This window comes from Dipodomys spectabilis, unplaced genomic scaffold (assembly GCF_019054845.1).
Source record: "Dipodomys spectabilis isolate Male_0828 unplaced genomic scaffold, ASM1905484v1 ptg000053l, whole genome shotgun sequence".
Taxonomy (NCBI): Eukaryota; Metazoa; Chordata; class Mammalia; order Rodentia; family Heteromyidae; genus Dipodomys; species Dipodomys spectabilis.
In genome coordinates this window covers 11,811,703-11,833,753 of record NW_024870730.1, presented here as the reverse complement: position 1 = coordinate 11,833,753, position 22,051 = coordinate 11,811,703, and the positions used below count along the sequence as shown (strand labels likewise).

At 37.8% G+C, this 22,051-nt stretch overlaps 1 protein-coding gene across 2 annotated transcripts in view; it reads right to left on the bottom strand.

Annotated features, from left to right (window-relative positions):
* Positions 1 to 12,906, bottom strand: part of Map3k7 (mitogen-activated protein kinase kinase kinase 7) — a 67,287-nt gene extending 54,381 nt beyond the window's left edge. For both annotated transcript variants that reach the window (XM_042679525.1, XM_042679526.1), the window contains exon 1: positions 12,583 to 12,906. In XM_042679525.1, coding sequence (XP_042535459.1) covers positions 12,583 to 12,702 — 120 coding nt within the window. In that variant the 5' untranslated portion in view covers positions 12,703 to 12,906. The remainder of the gene's footprint in view (positions 1 to 12,582) is intronic.
* Positions 12,907 to 22,051: the final 9,145 nt, after the last annotated feature.

Genomic DNA, 22,051 nt, shown 5'->3' with positions numbered 1-22,051 from the left:
CAAAAGAACTCAGGGACAGCACCCAGACCCTCAGTTCAAGACTGACAAAAAAAAAAAAAAGACTGCTCACTTTTTCAAATGGCATAAATACAGTGAGATCAAGGGTAAAATACAAAAAAAAAAAAACCTTTTTACCTCTTTACCTGTATATCATCTTTATAATAATAAAAAATTTTAATAAAGAGTCAAAGAACTGTCCCTTACCTGTATGTTGTAAGAAGTAAGGTTAAGAAGTTTAAGACTAACATGGGCAGCCCATAATCCCAGTCCATCTGACAGTGCTGCACGCATCCAGGGCAGGTCTCCTCCCCAACCTCCCTCAGTCCTCTCTGCAAATGCCCTTATAGACACGCCCGGTGTGTCTTAATAATCTCTAGGTGCTTCTCAATCCCATTAAGCTGACAGTCAAGACTATCAAAGGTAATATGGGAAGACCTGATTCTTAGATGACTGGGAAATCAACCAAGATGAGGAGAACAAACAACCATAATGTAAAACCCTAAGGAGAAATGAAACCATCCCTTATTCAATGAGATCTGGATCATATCTTGGGCTAAGCACTATTCTAAGCACTACTGAGGACATGGCAGTGAATAAACCAGACCCAAATCTTTGCCCTTGCTGTTTTTCATCTTCTCATGGACAAATAATAAGTACAAAGCTAAAGATGTTATAAAAATATGTATGTATGTATGTATGTGTATATATATATATTTTTTTGATTGGTTCTTGGGGTAGAGAACTCAGGGCCTTCTACTATCTGGTCAGATGCTTTATCACTTAAGTCACACACCCAGTCAAGAAAAGCATATTCCTTTTAGAAAATAAGTGTTCAGAGAAGGAACATAATAGTATGCACACATACATGTGTATTTGTTTTCTCTCACATTCATTTTAGATAGAGTAATCAGGCAAAAGCCTCACTGAGACAGATGGTATTTTAGTAATGACCTAGAGAAATACTCCAGAGTGAGTGGAGTGGCACAGAGTGGGAGTGCATAATAAAAAGTAATGGCAGATAAGGGTGGAGGGATAGGCAGGACCTGGACCATGGGGCTCTACGCACCAGAAAAAGGAATTTGGACTTCAGTCTAAGTGCAGTGCAATGTTAAGTAAATGGAGAATTGCAGGGAAGCTAGAAGACATAAATAAAGGGACTCTGTATTATAGTAGCCCCCCAAAAGAGATAACAGCTATGAGGACAAGGTTGGGGGCAATATAGAAACTGGACATTCCTGGGGTGTGTTTTAGAGGTAGAGTCAATAAGACTTCCTGAGGATCTGCAAGCCAGCAGAACATGTGGAAAAGAGATGAGTCATGAATGATGTACAGATTTATCTGAGGTTGAGACTGAAGCAAGCAGATTTTTCTTTTCTAAACAACTTGGTTGAATGTCAGTAACAGAGCTTAAGCTGCCTATTTGATATCTAAATGTAGCTAGCAAGTAAGAAGATAGAAAGGCAAGTCAGGAGATCCATGGAGAAGCCATGTGAAAAGATAGAAATGTGAGAGTATTTGCCATGTTGTTGATACTTCTAATCAATCAATTGAATAAAATCCCCTCCCCCCAAATAATACCTAGATATTAGAGTCTGTGAACTAAGCTTTGGAAAATTCTAACCTTTAGAATACATTAGGGAAGAAATAAACAGCGAAGATTAAGAAGGGACCATTAAAAGGCAGCGGGAAAACCTGAAGAAACCACGAGAAAAAAAATATTTCAAGAGAGCAGATATCGAACAATAAAAGCATTGGCTCTGAAAGGACAGTCTCTGATCTGGAAGCATCAGCATCACCTAGAAATTTACAGAAGTGTAAATTCTCAGGCTCCAACCCACCCAGAATTACTAAGCCTGAAGAGTGTCCAATAATCTGTATTTTATCAAGTCTTCTAGGTGATTGTGATGTTTGAGGGTCACTGTGTTAGGCCATAATACTAAAATAATAAAGACAAGAAACTTCAGTGGGGGGCTGGGAAGGTGGCTCAGTGGTAGAGCGCTTGCCTTGTATGCATGAGGCCCTGGGTTTGATTCCTCAACACCACATAAGCAAAAAGAAAAAAGCCAGAAGTGGCGCTGTGGTAGAGTGCTAGCCTTGAGCTGAAGAGCTGAGGGACAGCGCCCAGGCCCAGAGTTCAGGTCCCATGACAGGACCAAAAAAAAAAAAAAAAAAAAAAAGAAAGAAACTTCAGTGGAAGCCATTATAGAGACCAAAGAATCTTCCCTCTTCTTGTTAATCTTACTTACAACTTTCTAGAGACTTAGACATTCTGTTGGGCAGTAATAAAATGTTTTATGTGATACAACTAGACTTGGAAATAACTAGATAAATCTTTAAATTTCCCAAATAAAAAATTACCTGAAAGATAAATTTTATACTGAGATCAACCACATTATCCTTGATATGGCAACTCTCTACTGAGTTCAAGAGGGAAAACTTACAAGTAAATTGTAATCAGTTATGGAAGAGCATGTGCTGCTTTTCTGAACAACCTAAGAAGTAAACAGGTCATAGTAGTAGTTATACACATACACAATGTCCATAATAGACAGAAGACAGAAGTGTTGGATGCTATTGTCTTCCCTCATCCCATCCTGATGACCCTTAAGGGAATAAGTATGCTTCGGAATTACAGGTGATAGAAGGTGCTATCACACACACACACACACACACACACACACACACACACACACACACACACACACATGGCATTACAGTATACTCCTCACTCTTTTCAAGAAATTAATGTTTTAAAGTGCAATTTTGTTATTTATATAAAATATTATAACCTTCTATATGCTAAACAATACTCAGTAGCCCTCAGTATGCTAGAGTTCTCCATCCACATAGTTAACCAATTGTGGATTAAAAATACTTGAAAACAGATGTATCTGTACTGAACATGTGCAGAATTTTTCCTTGTTACTATTCCCTATACAATACTATGTAACAACTATTTACACAGCACTTACATTATATTAGTTCTTATAAGTAATCTAGAGATGATTTAAAGTATACAGGAGGATAGGTGTAGGTTATAATGCAAACATGCCATTTTATATAAGGAATTTTGGCAGCTGTAAGAGATCCTGAACCCAAAACCCCAATACTAAGGAAGGATTATACTATATTATAAAGTGAATTATAAACTGAATATTAAAACATACTATATTTTAAAGAAATATGAAATGTAAATATCATCATAACCCTGATAATATATTAGATTTTTTTTTCTCCCACTTCAGAAGAATAGAAAGCCCTAAGCATTGAAGTTACTTATATGTGTGTCATGGTAAGCAAACGTTAGTGTCCTTACAGATACAGACAGTGTTTTTGTCTAGTGCGCTACTCAGAGGAAACATTAGAAAAGGCTATTGAGAAGTTGAGAGTATATTAGAAATAGCAACAATCAACTTTTCAAAAGATTATAGTCAAAATAGAATTTTAGAGACACTGGAATGTGAATTCAAAGCCTTGTGCTTGCTACTTGTACTATATATCCAGCCCTTCAAGAGTTTTTGTTTTGTTTTGTTTTTTCACCAGTACTGTGCTCTGAACACTTACTTGGCTTGCTTGTTTGGCTGGTGTTCTACTACTTGAACTATACCTCCAACCTGGCTTTTGCTGACTTTTTTTGGAGATGGAATCTCATGGACTTGACTGCTAATGCTATCTATGAACCATGATCCTCTGAATATCGTGAGTAGCAAGGATCATAGGCACTAGCCACCAGCACCTGACCAAAATAGAATTTTTAACTGTTTGGCAAGGGTGTCATTAAAAGACTTAGGTTCTTTAAGAAATAATGATGTGATTGCAATGGGTCATCCTGTGACCTTGTTTCAGCGTTTTGTTATTCCCCTTCTCTTTCCCAAATTATATAAATGTATACTCAAGATGCAAGGTACCAAAATCAAATACAGTGACAACAGGGATATACCATAGGAAGAACAACACACAAAAAGAAAAAAACAAAAAAAAAAATCACATAGTACATTAAAAAGAACAACAAAGAAAAACCTCTTGTGTCCGTATCTTGGGGTTCATTTTGCTTTGCAACAATGAGACTCACAAGACACGATATTGGAAATGAACCTTACAACGTTGGGGCAGGGGTGCAGGAGGTAGGGGATGGAAGGGAAAGTGGGAGAAAAACAAAGGAGATAATGTCCGACATGAAATGTACTCATTAGCTTACTGATACAACTGTAACCTCTCTGTACAGCATCTTTACAAGAAAATAAAATTAAAAAAAAAAGAATGATGTGATGTTAGCAGAAGTATAAAGAGCTTATTGTATGGTCTTCAAAAATAAATGTCATCAAATCTTTTCTGTCTGTCCTTGCTATTCCCTAACTGAGAACAACAACAACAACAACAAACTGGTATTTTCTTCCTTTAAATCAAGTTTCTCCTAAGACTGTTTGAACTGTAGTAAAGTGGAAGTTTAGGGACTTTCAAAACCAGGGCTCATGAAAGATGAGCTGTGGCTCAAGTGGAAGGGCATCAGCCTTGAGTGGAAAAGCTAAGGGACTGCGCTCAGGCTCTGAGTTCAAGCCTCAGTAGCAGCACGCAGCACACCACACGCGCTCAGGCATGCATGTGCATGCACGCACGCACACAGTCTCTGAGTTCAAGCCTCAGTAGCAACACACATGCACACATACACAGTCTGAATTCAAGCCTCAGTAGCAACACACACACATACATACATATACACACAGTCTGAGTTCAAGCCTCAGTAGCAACACACACATACATACACAGTCTGAGTTCAAACCTCAGTAGCAACACACACACACACACACACACACACACACACACACACACCAGTCTGAGTTCAAGCCTCAGTAGCACCCCCCCTCCCCCACGGTCTCTGAGTTCAAGCATCAGTAGCAACACACACATACACACACACAAACACACAAGGACTTTCAAAATCAGGGCTCAACAGGCCTAACACCTTCCATTTCCTTTCCCTTGGAATCCATTCACCATGCTGTAAACACAACTTCTATGTAAAGGCTACACAGAGGGTAACTAAGCTTTTGGTTGAATGTCCAAGAGAGGTCCCAGAAGACTTTGGCAGCACACTGGCAGACATGAGTGAGCCGTCTTGGATGCTCTATCCTAGCTGACTTGCCAATGACAGTAATAGCTATCAAAATACACTTCAACAGCTGTAGTGTTTTCATTGTGACTGAGGAACCTACTTCTGGAAAAAATTCCCAGCAACAACCAGACAGGTGTGAAAAAAATGCTCAGATTAACTTATAGTAACAAAAATTAGAAAACAACCAAAATGGTATTGAACAAGAAAGGTAACAAAGAAATAGTTTCATCTTCTTAATTCTTTGTCTTCTGTCCATATCTTAGCTCCTGATACTTTCTAGAGTTCTGTCATTGACCTGTTTTTTCTTAGTTTTTTCTCTAATTTCATGACTGCCAAATCTTCCCAACCAGATGTTTTGCGAAAGCTCAGGACATACTTTAACCTGTCTTTGGAAGCTACAAGTTCAATAGGTCCCTCAAGTGCAAAGTGCTAAATACTGACTATATTATCTGTTTCTTAACTTTGGCATATCAAAGTTCACCTGATTGACTAAGTAGATCAGTGGAAAAGTGGCATGGAAGCCTATTTCTGAGATATCTTGGCAACTTAGGCAGGCAATAAAACACGTAAAATTCAAATTACAAAGTATTTTTTTAAGAGATGGGAAGGTGGCTCAGTGGTAGAGTGCCTTGCATACATGAGGCCCTGGGTTCGATTCCTCAGCACCACATAAGCAGAAAAAGCCAGAAGCGGCACTGTGGCTCAACTGGTAGAGCACTAGCCTTAAGCTGAAGAGCTGAAAGACAGCGCTCAGGCCCAGAGTTCAAGCCCCAAGAGTGACAAAAACCAAAACAACTTTTTTTTTGTTTGTTTATTTTTGCCAGTCATGGTGCCTGAACTCTGGGCCTGGGCAGTGTCCCTCAGCTCTTCAGCTCAAGGCTAGTGCTCTACCACTTGAGCCACAGCACCACTTCCAGCTTTTTCTGCTTATGTGGTGCTGAGGAATCGAACCCAGGGCCTTATGCATGCAAGGCAAGCGCTCTACCACTGAGCCCCTTCCCAGCCCCCCAAAACAACTTTTTAAAAAAGCCACATTTTACTTGCTATTAAATTTCTAATTCAAACGTCCAAATCAAATGTGCTTTTGATATTATATCTATATCTGAATAATATAATATAGTTCATCTGACACATTATCACTAACAATTATTTTGAATTACTTCCCCCAAAACCAATTTTATCGAGAGCAAAAAAGAAAATATATTCAAGTTACAAGTATCTCCACCATACACATTCATTCAAAATAATGAATCTACAATACTTCAGAGTATTCACAATTTTTCCACTAGATAAATGAATAATACAGGAATCCATACAGGACTTTTTTTTTATTGGTCATGGAGCTTGAACTCTAGGCTTGGGCACTTTCCTTGCACTCTTCAGCTTAAGGCGAGTGCTCACTGCTTGAGCCACAGCACCACTTCCAGTTTTCTAGTGGTTTATTGCAGATAAGAGTCTCAAGGACTTTCCTGCCCAGGCTGGCTTTGAACCGCCCCTGATCCTCAGATCTCAGCCTCCTGAGTAGCTAGGATTACAGGCATGAGCCACCGGCGCCCGGATACAGGACTGGTTTTAAAAGACATCAACCAAGGGCTGGGAAGGTAGCTCAGCGGTAGAGTGCATGCCTTGCAAGCATGAGGCCCTGGGTTCGATTCCTCAGCACCACATAAACAGAAAAAGCCGGAAGTGGCGCTGTGGCTCCAGTGGTAGAGCGCTAGCCTTGAGCGGAAGAGCTGAGGGACAGCACCCAGGCCCAGAGTTCAGGCCCCATGACCGGCAAAAAAAAAAAAAAGACATCAACCAAGAAATAGTTTTTTTGTTTATTGTTTTTAAGCTAAAATGAATTAGAGTAATTACTTTGTGATAACCCTAACTCTTATCCCTGTACACTTTAGTTCTTAGTTGAGTCTACAACCTTAAGTCGTAGAATAATTAAATTTAATTTCTTAATAAAAATATTATAGAAGGATATAAGAGATAGTGTGGAGAATACCATCACACAGCAAAGTCCAACACTGTTAACACAATTACTTGAAAGATGAATTTCTTCAGAATAAAACATTCCTTCATCCCTTCATACAAGGTTAAAAAACAAAACTGAATGAAGGGTCTGGGAAGGTGGCTCAGTGGTAGAGCACTTGCCTTGCATGCATGAGGCCCTGGGTTCGATTCCTTAGCACCACATAAGCAAAAAGAAAAAAAAGCCGGAAGAGGCGCTGTGGCTCAAGTGGTAGAGAGCTAGCCTTGAGCTGAAGAGCTGAGGGACAGTGCCCAGGCCCAGAGTTCAGGCCCCATGACCGGACCCCCCCCCCAAAAAAAACTGAATGGAAAAGGATATATATACCTTTATGCTCTTAATTTACTACAAAACAATTAATCTTAAGTGTCTCCAATTTGTATTATTTTTAGTTTAGTTGTCAGTTTGGTTTGGCTCTGTTCTATGGACTGTGTGAATAAGCCACTGGCTATTCTGTGATGGCTCTGGCTAGAAATCTGGAACATGACAGAACAAGCATAGATCTTATATTTATTAGAGGAGTTGGGGCCTCCAACTATTTCAGAGCTTCAATATCTATTAATAAACTATGGCTGAGCAGAACTGCCATCTGCTGACAAGACAAACTAGATAACATAAAAGTAAAACTTTGATTAGTCTTTTTTTCTGTAGTCTTTTAAAGCTTTTCATAAAACATCTGAGCCATTTAATAAGCCTTTTCTTTAATTACTATGCTCAAGCTATTAGTTAAGCTACACATGTGCAATACAAAATATGATATCTTTTTGGGAGAGGGGGGGGTTTGGTCGTGGGCCTGAACTCTGGGCCTGGGCGCTGTCCCTCAGCTCTTCAGCTCAAGGCTAATGCTCTACCACTTGAGCCACAGTGCCACTTCCGGCTTTTTTTTCTGCTTATGTGGTGCTGAGGAATTGAACCCAGGGCCTCATGCATGCAAGGCAAGCGCTCTACTACTGAGCCACCTTCCTAGCCCACAAAATATGATTTCTAAAACTACTTCTTAACTACAATAACCAATCTGGATTTCTATCAAAATCAATGGTCATATAGTTTCACATGGAAAAGTTAGTTTGTATGCCCGCAACTAAATAAATACTCAGTTTATTCAGATCACTATAATTTTAGGTTTTTCTCTAGTATCAGTTGTCCACATATTTATAAGCAAACCGTACAAAATATACATCACTGCTGAAGTACATTTTAGCTTTTGAAACAAAACCTTTGTGTGTCTTGTAAATGAAGCTTAATAATACTTATAAACGTCTGAGTGGTTATATGTGCCCAATTTGCTTACTCAGATACTACAGTTAGGATCAACATTCAGGATCTCTTTTACAAAGCAACTATTGTAAACAGAGCTTTTTAGTACTTCAGTGAAGGCCTACCAATGGTTGGCCCCTTCCCAGGACATGGCTCTTCATAGCCAACTTTTACTTTTGCTAAACAAAAGTATCTGCTAAATATAACAGGAATGCAATGGAATCAACACTGGAATAGGAACCAGATTTCATTTTGAGGTACTAGGCACTGGGGTTACAAATAGGAAAAGGACACTTTACATTATTCATCTCACACAACTGATTGCTGTCTATCAGGCAAGACAACAGAAACAAGGAAGATCTAGGTGGCTTGGGGGGAAGCCTCTCTAGAGAAGAGACATTTGAGGTAGACTTTACCACTTTCTTCATCAGTAGGTGCAAGTCAGCGGTGAAGTTCTGGGGGAAGCACTTTAAGCACAGAGAACAAAAGCAAAGTCATCTTAGTGTCTTTTGCAACCCATGATGTAACTTTATCTGGAATCTAGTTTAAAAATTGTCCCCATTCAATGGAGCTATTTGTAATTAACTTTCAAATGATGGATTACATGCTCATTTTATTCTTTACTCAAAATTAAAAGTAATAAATAGTTCTGTTTATTCTAGTCCTGAGTCAGATACTTTTCAGAAGATAATTCTAGTATTCTTTTATTCATCTTTCATGGAACTTCAGTATTGTGTACAGAGGAGACTGCATGTTAAATGTTCAGGACTAACTACTATAAAGGAAATCATATTCTGTATCTCCATTCCCAAATAAAGTTTCATTATAGAGTACTAAAGTGACATTGTAAATCCAGTGAAAAGAGCAAATGACTCATGATAGAGAAATCTCAAGTCCCCAAGCTCTAACATTTGCTTAGACACGCGGCTTCTGGCAAATCAAACTTTACCACTTGTTAATAAGAATAAAATGGGCTATCATTTGCCTTGTTTACTCAAAATTAGTCGCCAACTAAATTCCATTGGGAGATCATGATCACTGTCCTCAAAGAACTTTTAAGCTTCTAAGCTTACAGTGGAAACAAACATAAATATCGGAATAATGAATGTGTTTTCATTTTAGAAGTGGAAGAGACCTCAAATGATCTTGTTCAATCCTTCATTTTAAAAGAGAAATCACAAGCCTGGACAACTTGCTCAAAAATTATAGAAAGGTATCCGTACAAGTATCTAAATTTCCTAAATACCTATCCTGGTACTTTTCACCACATCCTATTTATTATTCTTTTGCTTTAGCAACTTCAATGTATGTAGTTAACAATTTAACATTATCTACACCCAGATCTAAGAAGCTAAACACTGAATGACTTAAAAAACAAAACAAAACAGTATTCAGATAAATTTCTGAGGCTGTAAACTTGCATAATTTGATAGCCAAATTGAATTTTGAAAGTGTCAAATACATTTCTGAGTCATAATAGTAGAGGTGTACAATGATTGAAAGCAAGTGATGTCTAAGAAATATGTATTACTAAGAAATTGCATAGTTGACTGGTTGGAAATTTTATTTTACAGTTTTTAGTTATGTAATACTGACTCAATTATAGTTATTTGAGAAACAGAGTATATATATATATATATATATATATATATATATATATATATACTTTTTAATTTGAGAAATACAATATGATTTTACTACTTTTTTTTTCAGTGTTAGGAAATTGAATTCTGGGCCTCAGGCATGCAAGGCAAGCACTCCATCACTAAGATACATCTCTATTCTATTATTTTCTTAATGTAAAACGCAATATACCTGCCCATATAAAATACTGAAAACAATGTAAAATACTTTTTGTTTGGGTCATCTTTCTTTGTTTTACTATTCATGTTTCAATCTAATATCAGAATATAAGTTGAATAGTCTTGAGTGCCATTTGTGCACCACAGATTACAATTTCAATGTACCCAAATGAAGAATATGAAAGCACGTAACCGTTTTGCATCAGAAAGGTCTGAACTGAATCTCTGATAAAAAATAAATTAGGTTCTAAAAGATGAAACACAGAAAACAAAAAAGGACAAAATTATTGCCCAATAAAATAAATTTTAATCTAAACACAAAAACAAAAATCTACTTTTACTTTCCAGGAATGTCATAAATATGCCAAAACTGAGAAGAGGGTTAGAAATAAATTAAAAGAAAGGTCTAGGAAGATGAAAGTCCTAACCAAAAGTGAAATAATTTGGGAAGAATAGCATAAACTGATAAAGTCTCCTTAGTAACTTGCATTGTTCCATGAAGCAAGAATGTAAAAAAAAGCACTGTGCAAAAAAGTAAGAGTTGCAAGAATCAAACCAAGTCTTGAAAGCATTTGGTAAACCATCAAGTACAAGTTATTATTATATAACATCCACAAGCATAACAGTACACCATAGTAGATGTAAATGCTTATTTAAAAACTGCAATTCTTGTATAATGACTCATTGAATTTTTATTCTTAAAAAAGAATGTTAGACATGAAAGCTGGAACTACTTCTGAAAAAGAAATTTATTATGGTCTCAATAGGGTGGAGGGGCTAAGACACCAAAAATGTTCTTCCTCTTCAAAATACAGGTCTTCTTTTAGCAATGTGACCTTAAAGTAGGTCACTCTTCTGATCTGGAACTGCTTCCTAATGATGTATGTCAGGCACTGTATTGAGTGGTTTGCACAGATTGTTTAATGGGATCTGTTACACAGATATATTAAAATAGTAATCGTTAGTCTTATTTTATAATTAAGGGAAGTAACTACAGTTAAAGAAACTAAAGCACAAAGGAGGTAGGAAACCTGCTCTCAGATCACATAGCTAATAAGCAGCAAAGCTGATGTAGTGAATATTCTTAACATCCCAAATCTTGTTCTTTCCACCACAGTACTTTCTAAGATGTAAATGTTCTCAATGAAGGATGTTCTATGAAGTCAATTTATGTGATGAACTATGTAATTCAGTAATACAATTCAGTAATCCCTTATTCCAAAACGTGAATGGGAAAAATATATTCATTTAATGTTAATTAGCTATTTTAAACTACTATAAAATGCTGCTACTACTAAATAATTTTAGTTTTTTAGAGATGGCACTTTCAGTATCTAGTATTTCATAAGGATCCACAGTGTAATACAAAGTGCTTTATTTAAAAAAAAAAGAAATAGTAACTGTATGAAGCAACTATTTCCAACCAAATTTTTAACAACTTTTTAAGTGTCTAAAATAGATGTATACAGTTTTTAAAAGTTATTTTGTTGTCGTTAGAACCGATCTACCCACTGTGATCTGTAAAGAAGCCCATGTATAAAGGCACACTGGAACACCTTGCTCTAATAATAATAATTGCAGAAAAAAGAACGGATTGGGCTTTTCTAAGCACGATTTCTGGTCTGGCGTTATATTCTGGCTGTCAACGTCATCATTAATTAGCTCTTTAAAATATGCTACTTGAACCATCTCTTCATCATAGACCTATGTGGCTAATAGCGAAATTAAATTAGTCCAACTGGTGTTAAGACTACTCAACAGCACCAGGACTGCCTATGTAACGTAGAGAACCACTTCGCCCTAAGGGAAACACTTTTATACAACTTAACAAACATGCATCACGCATCCCTACACAGGAGACACTGAGGTAGAAATGAAACGTTCAACAAAAATTACGGTTCTTAAAGACATCGTGTCGAGCACGCTGGACTTTTCCAGAACGGTCACCGTCTTTGCTGAATTTACCACTTACAGTTAAAGAACTGGTGGACCACTCTTTTGCACCAGTCCATCCTTTTGCTTCAAGTGAATCAAATTCAAACTAAGTATAAAGGTGAACCCGAACGAACACATACACATATACACACACTCGCTCTCTTTCTCAAACACACACACGCCTCTCATACACACCTCTCACACACACTACCCCTCCCTCCCACAGTCTCACACATTCCCCTCCCCCCCCCCCATCTCTGTGGAGCAGAAAGGACGGGGGGGGGGGAGGAGAGACAGGGAGAGAGGGCGAGAAGGGGGGAAAGGGGAGAGGGAAAGAGGGAGAAAAGGGGGGAAAGGAGAGAGGGAGAGAGAGCGCCAGCCTACGAAGTAAGAGAGGTCCAGCGATGCCTTCTATGCTGAGACCAGGCAGAGACATGGGAAGGCCGGGCCCCGCTCACCTCTTCCACTTCGATCTCCTTATAGTCGATCTCTTCAAAATTAAGGACCTGGGACGGGGCTTCAATCATCTCACTGGCAGAAGACGAGGAGGAGGAGGAGGCGGCGGAGGCTGTAGACATGATCCCCAGCGGCGCCCGCGGGGCCCGGGGCCCGTGCCGCCCGGACCGCCCGGGTGAGACCCGCGCCCACCCGCCTCCGGGACGGCCCTCGGCCTGGAGCCGTACCGCGCTGCCGCCGGGCGACCCGTGGCGGTGGACCGGAGGGTGGCCACAGCCGTGTCCCGGCTCCGGCTCAGCAGCGTTTTCCGCTTAGGGCCCTGCCCACAGGACTTCCGGTTCCGGTCTAAAATCGGAAACCGGAGGCGGGAGATGAGTTTGAGGAAGGGGAGGGCAGACTTTTGTGACTTGGAAAGACAGAGGAAGGGCAGGACGGGGCGAGGGGGGAGTTGACGGGGGGAGGTCGGGGAGAGAGACGGGCCCTCGGCACCGTAGAACAAATTCCGCGAGATCTTTGTTAAAGGGCTTCAGCAACCGGGTGTTACCGCGAGATCGGGGTGATGACGTCATGAAGGTGCGCGGGCGGAAGTGGAGCCGAGGAAGCTAGAGAACTCTGTGGGGTTGGTTCTTGGGGAGCCGGCGGGAAAGATGAAACTTGGGATTTCGTCTCTTTTCATGGACCGTGCATGACTTGCAACTCCTCTACTCTGAGTGGCCAGCAGACAAACGAGATATAGTGTTTAATTGTGGGGTTTTGTTTTGTCGATCGCGGGGCTTGAACTCAGGACCGTCCTGAGTTTTGTCGCTCTAGGCTAACGCTATCCCACTTAGAACCACAGCCCTACTTCAGATGGTGCGTGTGCGAGTGTGTTGTGGCGACATTTACTTAGATCTTGTCCTTAATACTGAGAGATGGGAGAAGTGAGTTAATGCGTGCAACCTGAGTTACACGATGGAAGAGAGGTGCTCACCCACTGTTACAGGTTTTAAGACAGGTCATGGGGATAAGATATTTACACGGTAATTTGGCATACTTTAGAGTGTTCATCGGAAGTTAGTGACTTGGTATAGCACCAAAGGAGTGTTACACATTTGTACGTTAATGTTAGTAAATTAAGTATTTGTCACCGTTTTTAGGACCGGAGAAATCAGATAAATTGAAACAGTTAGAGCTCTACAAGCTCAATCAGTGGGTCTCCAAGATGGATAGCATTTCCCATGTTGTCCTTCTAACACACTTTCATTGTGTTTCAAAATGGGTATTGAACTTTAAACATTTTGACTTGAAACAAATGGAAAGTACGCGACTAGAAATGTGGATTTAAGGACTAAGGGTTATTTCCTGAAAATGAAAAGTTCTGGGACTGAAAAGGACAATCTGCAAGTAGGGAAATAAATAGTGATCTGAATGTCACCAGAGAATTTCCAATGAAGAAGTAACCAAGCAAGTAAATTGTACAGAAGTAAGTTCAATTGCGGGTAGCTCACTACTTGGCAATCAGGAAGTTATTATGAGCTCTTAAAAATGTTCTTTTTATTTGTATGCCTAATAACTACGACATTTTGTTGACTGGATGACAAAAGGAATCATTTCTTATTGTATATATTGGATGATTTTTCCCAGGATCGTGGCTTTCCATACAGCATTTTAAATGATAATCCCAATTCCATCCTAATACTCAGACATTTCCTGAATTCTGGACCACATAGACTTTAGCACTTACATGTGGCATAAACACCTAAACTTTAAGCTGCCAAAAGCAAATTCATAAGTTGTCAGCCACCACAAACATGTTCTTCTGGTGCATTTCCTTTTCACTTACAGATCCTGTCACCTACTCCATGGTCCAAGTGAGAAATTTACATTCAAATTAATGGGCAGTGTATTGACAATGAAATAGAATCAAATAATGTCAATGGAATGATCATTTTTATGTTGTTTCTCTTAACATTTCTGAATTCTAATGGCCACTTTTTGAGCTATCACAGAAGGCCTTTATCTAAATTCTCTTTAACATCTTGATTTTAGTACTAAAGTAGCTGCTGCCTACTTTAGTAGAAATAATCTGATATATATATATTTTGGAAAAATGATTAGCTTCTGTAAGTTCTCCTTTTTCTTTGCGTGTAAGACCTGTTTTGTTTTGTTTTGTTTTTATCCCTTCAGTCTGGAGCTAGAATTCTGAGCGATTAAAATAAAAGGTTAATCACCACAGTCATGAGAGTTTTGCTTGATCTCCCACCTCAAAATTTTGTCGCCTTAAGTGTCATATACAGAAAAGTCAATTTTTATAGTGATCACCTTATATAGCCATCAAGATTTTACCTTTAACATTTTACTATTAGTCTGTCTATTCATCCATACTTATATCCATCTGCTTTTTGTTCAGTGCATTTTCAAGTGAATTACATGATTTTGGACATTAAGCCTAGACAACTGCTTTTTGTCCACTGATTTGGACTTCTCCTATTGATTCTAATCTGAAATTAGCTCCATGTTCTGATAACTTGTTTGTTGTGTTTTGTGGGTTTTTTTTTTTCTTTTTTGGTCTTCCTGGTACTTTTCCCCCTAGGTTATAATAGACCAAAAGTCCCAGTAGTAATCATGTTTCTGTCTCCACGCATTCCCAAGGTGCAATACATTCTATGATTTGGTGATGTAAATTGGTAAATTACAATTATTCACTTAAACTGGATGAAATTGTATTTTTTTCATTTGCAATCAAAGAATACAAAGCAATGTCTGAGTCCAGAGAAATAATAGGGAGCTGAGTTCATCTTGGTTCACCTCAGTTTTGATTTTGCATCCCCTTAATTTCTTTAGCTTTCATTAAATAAGGTCAGAAGCTAGATATGGGAGAACATAGCCTTAAGGAATAAAATGGTCTAGATATGCTTGGAGATCCAAGAACTGCCCAAAAGAATTGTAGAAAACAGCCAGGTGCTGGTTGCATGTGCCTGTAATCCTAGATACTCAGGAGGCTGAGATCTGAGGATCATGGTTCAAAGCCAGCCCAGGCAGGAAAGTCTGTGAGACTCTTATCTCCAATTAACCACCAGAAAACCAGATATGGCTCTGTGGCTCAAGTGGTAGAGTGCTTACCTTTAGCTAAAGAGCTGAGGGACAGTACCCAGGCCCAGAGTCCAAGCCCCATGACCGATCCAAAAAAAAAAAAAAATTGTAGGAAACAAAAAGTTAATGATGTTGTACAAGCCAGGATGAAAAGAATGGTTAAGTATTGAATACTGTGATTGCCAAAAGCTAAATCTTAGTGTACACATTGGATTTAGGGAGTCAAGAGGTCAGTCATATTTATTAGGGATATTTTCATATGAGGACAGGAACCAGATACATTGGATTGAGGAATAAATGAAAGATGAGCAAAATGACAATGGTGGAAACTTGTTGAGACAAGATACAGAACCTTGTGAATTAAACCCACAACTAAGCAAGGGAATTTAAGTTTTTGCATGGATCTCTGGTAGTGATTAGAAAATAAGATTCTTGGTTTTTGTTAGTTTAGATGTGGTACATTTTCAGGTGATGGCATAATCAGGCTGTTCTGTGCTTGAGAGACAAGGTAGATCTTTGGAATTTTTTAAGAGTATGAACCAGCCAGGCTCTGCTGGCTCACCCCTGTAATCCTAGCTACTCAGGAGGCTGAGATCTGAGGATTGTGGTTTGAAGCCAGCCCAGACAGCAAAGACTGTAAGCTGTAAGACTCTTTATCTCCAATAAAACCACTCAGAAAAAGCTGAAAGTAGCACTGTGGCCCAAGTGGTAGAGGGCTAGCCTTCAGCAAAAGAAGCTTAGGATCAGCACCCAGGCCCAGAGTTCAAGTCTCAGGATGGGCAAAAACAAAAACCAACAAGTCAAGATATTGATAACCTTTTATCTAATTGCTGTTGGGCATTGAGTTGTTCCTAATTATTTCCCCATTATAAATATTACTGAGATGAATGTCATATTTGAATCTATTTTTTTACACAAAAGTAAATTTATTTCTCCAGTTATCTTTTATTTGCTTTTTGTTGAAATGATTCTAGTTTCCCTATGCTTTTTTCTTTCTTTTTTTTTTTTGTCAGTAGTGGTCGCTGTCCCTCAGCTCTTCAGCTCAAGGCTAGCACTTTACTACTTGAGCCACAGCACCACTTCTGGCTTTTTCTGCTTATGTGGTGCTGAGGAATTGAACCCAGGGCTTAATGCATGTTAGGCAAGCACTCTACCACTGAGCCACCTTCCCAACCCCTCCCTATGCTTTGAAGAAAAATGATAAACTAATTGCAGTTAGGATTTCTGAGTTTAATTTCCTAAACACAGTTCTTATCCTATTTCTGTCATATAAATAAATTGCATAAACATTTAGTGTATTTACCCAGTACCTACCTGAAAGATTAAAAATTAAAAAGTGTCTGGCTTATAGAAATTAATGAAATATAAAATAATTGCTAGTTTTCTATTTTTCTTTTCTTAAGGGATTATGGGGAAAACAATCCCTATGACAGATGATGGGGGACATTCTTGTTCTTGGAGAGCTTAGTTGTATAAACTTGGATGGAGAAGGAGGCTGGCTTAGATAGACTAGTGGAAGGAAAAGAAGCATGCTGGTGATTTTTCATGTATAGTTCTGCCTACTAGGATTCTCTTTAGCCTCACACTTAAAAATGTCTTGCTATGGTTCTTCTGTAGCATGCTTCTTATGAGATGGTAACAACAGCAACAACAACAACATGCTTCAGTCATGTAGGATCGAAGCTTTATGTGCAAGTTTCTTCCTGAGTCAGTCTTCTGGAAGGCTAGACAAGTCTTTCCCTCCCATCCTTTCTCTCTCTCTCTCTCTCTCTCTCTCTCTCTCTCTCTCTTTCTCTCTCTCTTTCTCTCGCTCTCTCTCTGTAGGTTTGTGTGTCTTTCTTTCTGAATGTGTTTGGATGGGCAGGTTGGGATGCACACGTGGGTATGTAAGTCCTCTCAATGAAGCTTGAGATAAGAATAAGAGGACAAGGAATATCAATCAGGTACTAGCTTAGATGCTAGCTTTGCTTATATTACTATGTTCAGTGAAGAGAATATTGTCAAGATGGAAGATGTTTCCCTACCCTATTTGTTATCTTTTTTTGGAACTTACAAACATTTATACACTTATTATGTGGCCTGGGTCCCCAAATATTAGCAGATGTTTTTGTATTTATTTGATTTGTTTATATGTTCTGTTTATATGGTTTACAGGAAAGACATTCCTGGATTGGGTTTGCTATTTCCTAAATTTCCCAAGTTACCACTTAGATCTCAGCTCAGTCACTACCTCAGAGACAGTCATAGTGTTCCCTAGTTCATTTCCCTTTCATTTTCTATCCGTTACTTGATTTTCTTTTATTATTACATCTTAGCTATTGGACATCATCTTATTTTATTATCTTATTCCATGTTTATTTTCTGCCCTTCAATTCTTCTTCCTCCCACTTCCTTGTCAAACCTGCCAATTGGATGTTAGCTCCACTGAGGCAGAAATTGTTTTGTTTTTCAGTATCTCAGGTTTTAGAACATTACTTGAAATATATACCCCTAAATTTTTTTGAAAATAAATGAGTATCATTTTAAGTAAATTGTTTTCAATTTACTTATAAGGATTGAATTAATAAAATATTTTGTATAATATTATTGGGAAATGATGTGTGTAATTAGTCTACCAATTATTTGTAATGAATGTTTTAAAAGTATTTGAGGATTTAAAAATACTTTGTTCTCATAGTTAATTAAATACCTGTCTAATCAATGTAACTTTCTTTTAAGTGCTGGGGATTGAAATCAGGACATTACAATTGGTAGGTAGGCACCATACCACTTGAGCCATATCTCCTGTTTGCTTTAGTTTTCCAGATAAGATATTGTGCTTTTCCCTCAGGGCTATTCTTGGACCATCATCCTCCTATTTCTGCCTCCTGAATAGCTAGGATTGCAGATGTGTATTGCATGCGCCACCCTTATATAATTAATATTTAGGTTACTTTCTGTACATTTTCAAAGGGTAAACTTTAATTCTTCTTTCCAAATACTATTATTTAATCCATTTTTAACAATTTGTTAAAATTTAATGATAAGGTGTTTCTATAACAATGACTGCTTTCAGAATTAATTGGCATTTTTATGGAAAATATGCAAAGTTAGATAAATAGATTTTTATTTTCTGAGCTTTTGGACCAAGCTTAAACATCACAACATACCTCAACATTGATTTTTAAAGCAGAAACTTAAACAGTTAAGAACATGCTTTAGAAATATAAATAATGTTCATAGAAATAGCGCTCTTCCCTACAAAAGTGCATTCATGAAATATATTTCACAGAGTGATATGTCAAATTGGTGTTTTTAGGTGATCTTTCTCAGAAGAAATTCCAGCAGCAATTTAGCTTCATTTTCAGGAATAAATAAGGGTGTTTGATTTCACACAGCCTCAGGGAAGCACAAATTAAAACTTTCCACTAAAACAGAAGCCATCTACTATTCATTATTTCAACAAACAAACCACTCTACTCTGCTGAAGTTGCAATCAGGGGAAGGGATATTGTAGTGCTTGAAACCTGCAAGGCTAAGAGGGCCTACTTTGCATTCTTGTTTGTAAGCAGCCCATTTCACATCTTCCTCTGAGTTCCCCAGCACCCCACGGAGCTACTCTCAGTGTCGAAAAGCTCCATTAAGTAAATAGAGGTTCCCTATTTAGAAGTCATCTCTGGGAATTCAAAGTGCTCTGAGAAGGAAATTGGAACTATCAAGATTAAGGTATTAGTGAAAAGTTCTGTTAAATTTCTGTTGGGATGCTAATTAATCTTCTAAAAATTGTTAATCAACTCAATTATATAACACACTTAAACTTTAACACCCAGTACAGGAAAAGTATCAGGGTCTTTTAATTATGCCTAGAGGCGTTCTTAAAGTTAAGGGAGATAGTCTAATGGGAAAATCATCCTTAAACAGTTCTTTAGTTTGATCATCAGTATTCACTTGTTCTCTCACACCTGATAAATTTGAGAAATCAATATTTAGTGCTCAAATGTTTGAGGAAATATTAGAAGTAGTAAAAGACATTCGGAAGTGGAATTATGACAAGTATTCCTAATGGAATTGCCTACCTGAAGTACAAAAGACAATCTCTGCATCAGCTGTTAAACCTGTGCAAATAGCTTTAGCCTCAACTGTTTCAAGAAGATAAAATCTGATAAACTTTTAATATTTGACACCTGACTAATCATACTAATGGTAAGTATTGAACTAAATAAGCTATGCTAAATTTCTATCAGTACTGAAATACTTTGACTTGTTAGTAGGAAATTGAGTCTTAGCAATTTTGCTAAATATTAAAATATCAAAGTATTTCTAAATCTTTTAATATATACAATGGTATATAAAGTTATATAGTAAAGTGCTTAATAATATGTAAATGTTAATGTGAATGTAAATGTGAATGTTAATGTGAAACCTGCAAGGCTCTGAGAGGGCCTACTTTGCATTCTTATTTGTAAGCAGCTCATTTTATTCATAGCCCATTACTATATAAAGAAATAGAGATAGATGATATAGTTCAGCAGAAAAAGTCAGCCACAACCTTTAGAGATTCTGATCCAGTAAGTGTTTAGTATGACGAGGAGCATTATTAGTTTATATTTCACAGTCCAGCTAATGTAAGATCCTTTGGGGTCACATATTAGTAACAACATTTATTTTAGTGAGTAATTTGAATAATTCACTTTATTTTTATTTTTTAATTTTATTTTGTCGTAAAAATGCTGTTCAGAGTGGTTACAGTTACATGAGTAAGGTAATGAGTATATTTCTTATTGAACATTGTTCCCCCCTCCTTTTTTTCCTACTATCTCTTCCCCCTCTCCACTTTCCCAATTCTCCCTCCTCCCCCCCCCCCCCCCCAGTTGAAAAGCTCATTTCCAACATAGTGTCTTGTGAGTATCATTGTTGAAATGGGTTATCCTGTGTCTTTGTTTCAGCATTTTTTATTCCCTTTCCCCTCCTGGAAATAGATAAATGTTGAATCATTCACTTTTAAGAACTAGAAGTTACTGTTTACATTTTAATCATGGGCCCATTTTCCTTTGTTTAAAACAGATTGGCATTAATAATTCTATTTTGTTTTGTTTGTTTAAAGTTGAAGACTGTTTCCAGTGTGGTCCATGAGACCTTCCTTGCACAGGATACCCTGATCTTGGCTGTCATTTTTGGTTTTATAAGTTTAGTAACTTTATGTATGTATGTGTGTGTGTGTGTGCGGGTGTGCTGCACTCAGGGCCTGGGCACTGTCTCTGAGCATTTTTTGCTCAAGGCTAGTGCACTACCACTTGAGTCTCAGTTCCACTTCCAGCCTTTTGGTGATTAACTGGAGATAAGAGTATCCTGGATTTTCCTGCCTGGGCTGGTTTGGAACTGTGATCCTCACATCTCAGCCTCCTGAGTTGCTAGGATTATAGATATAAACCACTGGCTCCCTGCTAGTAACTCAGTTTTAAAGTTTTTCAAAGGATGATTAGGCTTTCTTTGCTACTTGTTAAGACCACTGGTGACTATTTACTGGTCATGGAGGCACTGGGGGAAAGAAAGCTTAGCTAGAGACAACGATAGATGAACAAAAGGAAACTTGTAAGAAGTGGCAATTTTAAATGATCTCCAGAGGATTCTCTTGAAGTCATGAAAGCCTACTTAGCTGAAAGACTAAGAGTTAAATTCTCTGTTTTACTAGGCTATCAGGTAATTATATTGCTTTTGGACATATTGGAATCTCATAAGACAAATGATAAATTATAATCTTTTTATTTGAAGAGTTTTTTAATATGCCTTTTCCCTAAAAAAACAAAAACAAAAAACAAAAAAAAACCCTACAGGGCTTTTCTATTTACTTATTTGAGAAGATAATTATATTTTACGGTTTCATCATTGTGATTTTCCTATTGGTATTTTTTTTATTGATCATTTGCTACTGATTTAAGGCCACTTGTACTTAAAAGTTGGGGAATACAGGACATAGTGTCTTTGGTTTAGGGAATTGAAGTTGATATTTGAGCAGAGTAAAACATTTTAAAGAGTGCAAGGTTAATTAATCCCTAGTAATGAATCCTTGAGGGTGTTTAGCAAAGTGGCCCATACTGTAATGAGTACATTAAATGTAATGCCATGGTTTTAAGTACTGCATGGTATTAAGTAGAAATAGGTAATTTGGGGAGAGTGAAAATAGCAAATATTATCATTCTGCTTATGTTAGGACTTTAAATCTCTAAATTTCTTTAACTTTATTAATAAATAGTTCTGGTTTCCTTAACAAATGACAATTGCTTAAGGTTATTATGCCATTATCTTGATCAACACTGTATGAAATTCACAGCCTAAAGAGAAATTTCATTCTGAGATAAAATTAAGCAAATCTTGATCAATCTAACTGAGAATTAGTTCTATACTTCGTCATTAAGATAA